This window comes from Phoenix dactylifera, chromosome 14, assembly GCF_009389715.1.
Source record: "Phoenix dactylifera cultivar Barhee BC4 chromosome 14, palm_55x_up_171113_PBpolish2nd_filt_p, whole genome shotgun sequence".
In the NCBI taxonomy this organism is placed as follows: domain Eukaryota; kingdom Viridiplantae; phylum Streptophyta; class Magnoliopsida; order Arecales; family Arecaceae; genus Phoenix; species Phoenix dactylifera.
This window is the reverse complement of record NC_052405.1, coordinates 10,804,422-10,809,423: the sequence shown is the minus strand read 5'-3', so window position 1 is coordinate 10,809,423 and position 5,002 is coordinate 10,804,422. Positions and strand designations below refer to the sequence as shown.

Below are 5,002 nucleotides of genomic sequence, written 5' to 3'. Positions count from 1 at the left end.
AGAGTGCCTTAACTAAAAGCTTCTGCTAGTGCTGTAAAGGTTGCCTTTTGCTGTTTTATAGTAGTGGGCTCGAACTTAATGACAGGCTTCCAAGAAAATAGAATCATAATCCTAAAATGAACTCATGCATTCTGCCATTCTTTTAGCCTGATTATAGTCATCAGGAACTTGTATATTGGCCTTTTCTTGAAATTAGATATTTGATTCTGCTTCTAGTTTCATGCATTCATCTGCTACTTCAACTCAGTTACTAATTTACTGTCTGTAACATCAGAAGAGTTATTATTGTAACAGCCTTTTCATTTTTTTTTCCCAGGATCATTTTTATAGTGTGTAATTATTGTCATATTAGAGAATCACTTAAAGGATTTGAGCTCCTCAATAAGTACGCAAGCAGTTTCGCAAACTCAAGAGAAATACTAATCCTTTATTCCATCTAATCATCTAGAATGAACAATTTATTCCTTGTCATTCTAGACTGAAATTTTTTTTATATCGATCACTTTATTTGGTTTATCATGCATTATTAGATTAGCCCCTATTCTTACTACCATTTTTGGGAGTTTTGGTATTTCGTATCATATCCCAGTCTGTAAAGTTTGATTATCACTATATAATATTGAGTTTTGCAGAAGTGCTGAAAGTGTTGCTGCATTCTTTTCCTGCACTGGCCATGACAACCAACTCATCGAATGCTACAGCCTTGTACACAGCTGCCACTCAAGGCCATACCAATGTCGTCAATCTTCGGTTGGAAACAGATGCTGGCCTTGCCAAGATTGCCCGGAGCAATGGTAAAACTGCCATGTGAATTGCTGGAACTTGGCAAGAGGTAGAGGTGTGCAATGTGGAAAAAACCTTGCAGATTGATCAAAAGTTTAGAGAAAGTTCAGAAAGCCAAAAAATAGGAATACAACAACAAAATTAAAAGACTAATCTTTCTAAAAATATTAGTATACTTAATTATTTACCTTTAAAATAAGTATGGAGGAGGCAAGAATAACAAATGATAGAAGAAAACTTTTTTTTTTTTGAGGATGGTTATAAGAAAACTGAAGCTGGTCTCAGGTAGTGGTACTTTGAAAAAATAATAAGCTCAATAACCTATTTATATTTAGGAAATGAAGCTTATGGAGTTATGTTTCCAAATCATAGAAAAGCCTGCTAGAATAGAGTTTCTGTAATAACCCAGCATGCTTGCTGAAGAGCACGATGATAAACACTACTGAGGCCATTATACCATATTCTCTCTACGGACGTAAATAAGATCATTTTTCTGATACAATTATGTGTTCTTCTTTTTGAATGTCTAGGTTCCTTAGCTGTTATAATCCATTTTCTTCTGCATCTCTAGATAGATTAAAGTTTGTGCAACAAAATAAGAATGATGAGAATGATGGCCATCAATTATAATGTAAATGCCTTTAACATACAAGTAGTCATTCGACATGGAAGTGCAAATACATATAATGTAATTGCAACTCACCTAAGATACTTGAACAGCATAACATGCAAAGCACAGCCAGGAAGTCTCCCTGTAGGATGAGTAACATGTGCTGCCGGTTGCTTTCAGCATCAGTTGTATAGTTTTATTATTTGTATGATCATGCCAACTTTTTTCATTACTTTGCCACTATAAGTTCATCCAGATTATCAGCATCAGTGCTTTGAGGAGCCAGCAATATATCATCAGCAGCAGTAAAATGGTATCTCTCGCTGATAGCTCCTAGAAGCTGGCATACTTCGAACATCGTTGGCCTCTCCTTAGGTGCAGAAAGTACACAAGAACATGCAACTTCCATAAATTGGAGAAGCTCGCTGTCACAGTCCTTACCAATTAAAGACTTATCAATTGCATCCTGAAGAAGGGAATTGTTCGAAAGATATGCGATCCACTCCACCAAAGTGCCTTTGAAGCGTTCAGGAGCATTGGACACCTGAGTGGGTCTTTCACCAGTAACCAGTTCAAGCAGAACAACTCCAAAGCTGTAAACATCGCCCTTTGGAGTGGCCACCAACGTGCGGGAATACTCAGGGGCCACATAACCGAAGTCACCAAACTCAACAGTGACAGAAGTGCTGAGATGGGTATCAATTGGATTCATAAGCCTTGCAAGTCCAAAGTCCGATATTTTTGCCTCATAATCCTCATCAAGTAGGATGCATTTGGAACTAATGTTGCGGTGAAGAATGCGAGGATTGCAGCTGTGGTGAAGCCATGCCAAGCCTCTTGCTGCTCCAATACTGATCCTCAGCCTTAATGACCATTCCATGGCTTCATTTTTCGTATCTGTCTGATGTAGCTGATCGTAAAGAGTCCCTTTCGGCATGTGTTTGTATACCAACACCCGCTCTTTCCTGGCAACACAGTAACCTAAAAGGGGAACCAAATTGGGATGTCTGACACGTCCCAATGTTGCCATCTCCGATGTGAACTGGCTTTCACAATGCTGGGAGTCTTGCAACCTCTTGATAGCAAGGAAAGAGCCATCTGAAAGTGTTGCCTTGTACATGGTCCCGGTTCTACCTGAACCAATGATGTAATCTTTGCTAAAATAATTGGTTGCTTGCATGAGATCGAACAATTTCATTTTTGAAACTGAATTTTCAAACATTGAAACCTGCACACCAGAAAACTGTGTCTAAGCTTTGTATAAGGTATACAGACAAGGAAAAGATAAACTGGCTCATCGCTTAGTCTTAAAAAACTAAAGATCAATAGTAAAGTAGATAAAAGAGAGATGAAGTTAGCTTGCCTTGATGCCTTTAGCTCCCTTTAGAGTTTTCGCCCATTTGTTTTCTTCTACATCCTTTTCCTTCTTCTTGACAGGCAATTTCCGTAAGCAGAAAAAAAGAACAACTCCAACAACTGTAATTGTTAATACCACACCACCGCTAGCAGAGCCAATGATCACCCCAATATGGCTCTTCTTTGAAGGTGGGCAATCATTCAGAGGCTTCCCGCAAAGTCCTGGATTATTTGCAAAACTTGTAGAGGAAAAGTCAGGATGAAATTGAGGAATTGATCCTGATAACATATTATCAGCAACATTGAGAGTTGTCAATCGATTGAGAATTGTCAGTTGCCCAGGGATCTGTCCAGACAACTGATTGTGCTGAAGATTAAGGATATTCAGATAAGAGCAGTTAGAGAGGTTTGCTGGAATTTCGCCTGAGAAAGTATTGAATGAGAGATCAAGGCTTGTGACAAAAGGTATCCTTCTTGCGATGTCAGCAGGGATGGGCCCAGAAAGGTTGTTGCTTGAGAGATCCAACCCAGCCAAGCTTGTACAATTCTCAATTCCCAATGGAAATTGACCTTCAAGGCCCATGTTTGACAGACGCAGGAAAAGGACCCTGTTTTCATCAGGATGCCAGCATTCGACGCCATTAAACTTGCATATGAACCCTTCTGTTTTGTTGGTAAAATTCCACGAATACTTTAAGTAGTCAAAAGGGTCATGCAGTGAGTCTTGTATCCTTCTTAAGCATTCAATATCGGTTTTGGTACCATAGCATATGTTACTAATTAAGAACCAGAAGATAATCTGAAGTAAAGTAGCACAAACACTTCTCTGCATAGCCATAGACATGCAATATCAACTGGTATCCCCTCTCCAGTGGATGCAATGTACTGCGAACTCACTCTGGCCTTACGACCAACTGTTATTCATTTCCAAGATACGGTAGCACCTAGATGAAAAATACGGTCCGGAGTTAACTTAAAACTTGTAACATGCACAAAGGAGTTTTCTTGCCAACCGATGAAAGGAATCTAAAGTTCAGAAAACAGCAATTCCTAAGATGCAAAAGCAGTTAAACAGTAGAAAATTTTTTACAAGTAAATTCAATTCACATTTATCACCTCTTTATTTAGCAAAAATGACAAAATATATAAGACCAAAGAACGAAAATTGAAAAGCAGTGGGCAAAGAAAACAATTGTGGAACCAGAAAACAGGTGCACAGTTTCATCATCCAGAGATGCTTGATACCTCAAAGAATCTTAAACGGCTCTAATTGAGACAATAAAGAGATAAATTAATATCTCGTATTCTGAGTTTAGCGAAGAAAGCAAGGCGTGAAGCAAATTTTGTAATGAAAAGCACCAACAACGAGAGACACAAGCTTTATAGTTACAGATTACAATCTCCAAAGCCATCAACGAGAGACAAACTTATCTTCTACAGCGTAAAGATAAATAATATCAAATGAATCAATTATGTAACGATAAAGTGAACTCTACCTTCACATTCTCAAATCGCACCAATATTTGATAATGTTCGGGACAAAGCAGAGGTTTCACAAGAAAATGAGTAATTTGATTGCTAGAGTATGATTGGCGCCACCAAGAGCCCATGCCCCATGGTAGCTTTAACTTTCTACAAACTTAAACTTCAACAAGATTTAAGCAAACACAAATGAAAAGGGGCCCAACAAGAAAAAGATAACAGCAATTAATGAACAAGTATGCAATTTGGGAACGTCATAAAGCTACATCTTTAAAGTAAACCTAAGATCAACCGGTCTTACCAACTAAACCTCGACCATATCGCAACCCAGGCAAAAATAAATCTAAACTTGAACATATGAGTTTGGGAAAAACATGAAGCTGAACTACCAAAGCACTGAACATCTGCACCCAAGACTCCCCCCCCAAAAAGACATGCTTCGATCCAAGTCACCGGATGTAAGAGAAGAAGCATGGTCCACGGGAAGACTTCTACGCGTTAGAATGGTCACCGTTCTCGTGATGGGGCCCACGTTTTGTCTTGATATTTGACTGACTTAAGGCTCCGCTTGGAAGAATTTTTGACCCTCCAAAAATATTTTTAAATAAAAAAAGTATTTCGTAAAAATTTCGAAAAGCTATTTTTAGTTTTCTAAAAAAAATTAAAAACAGCTTTTTGGGAGAAGCTTTATTTTAAATCTTCTCCAGAAAACTGTTTTGAGCTTTGTCGGAAAGCTGTTTTTTGGACCAAAATACTCATAATAAAATATAA

The 5,002-nt window shown here is 38.2% G+C and overlaps 1 protein-coding gene across 1 annotated transcript; it reads right to left on the bottom strand.

Annotated features, from left to right (window-relative positions):
* Positions 1-1,301: 1,301 nt before the first annotated feature.
* LOC103699321 (probably inactive leucine-rich repeat receptor-like protein kinase At5g48380) lies at positions 1,302-4,661 on the bottom strand. Its single transcript, XM_039133654.1, has 3 exons — positions 4,533-4,661; positions 2,757-3,693; positions 1,302-2,621 (listed from the first exon to the last, which is right to left on the bottom strand). Exons 2-3 carry the CDS (start codon positions 3,591-3,593, stop codon positions 1,623-1,625), a joined length of 1,836 nt encoding a protein of 611 aa, XP_038989582.1. The 5' UTR covers positions 3,594-3,693; positions 4,533-4,661; the 3' UTR covers positions 1,302-1,622.
* Between the last annotated feature and the right edge of the window lie 341 nt (positions 4,662-5,002).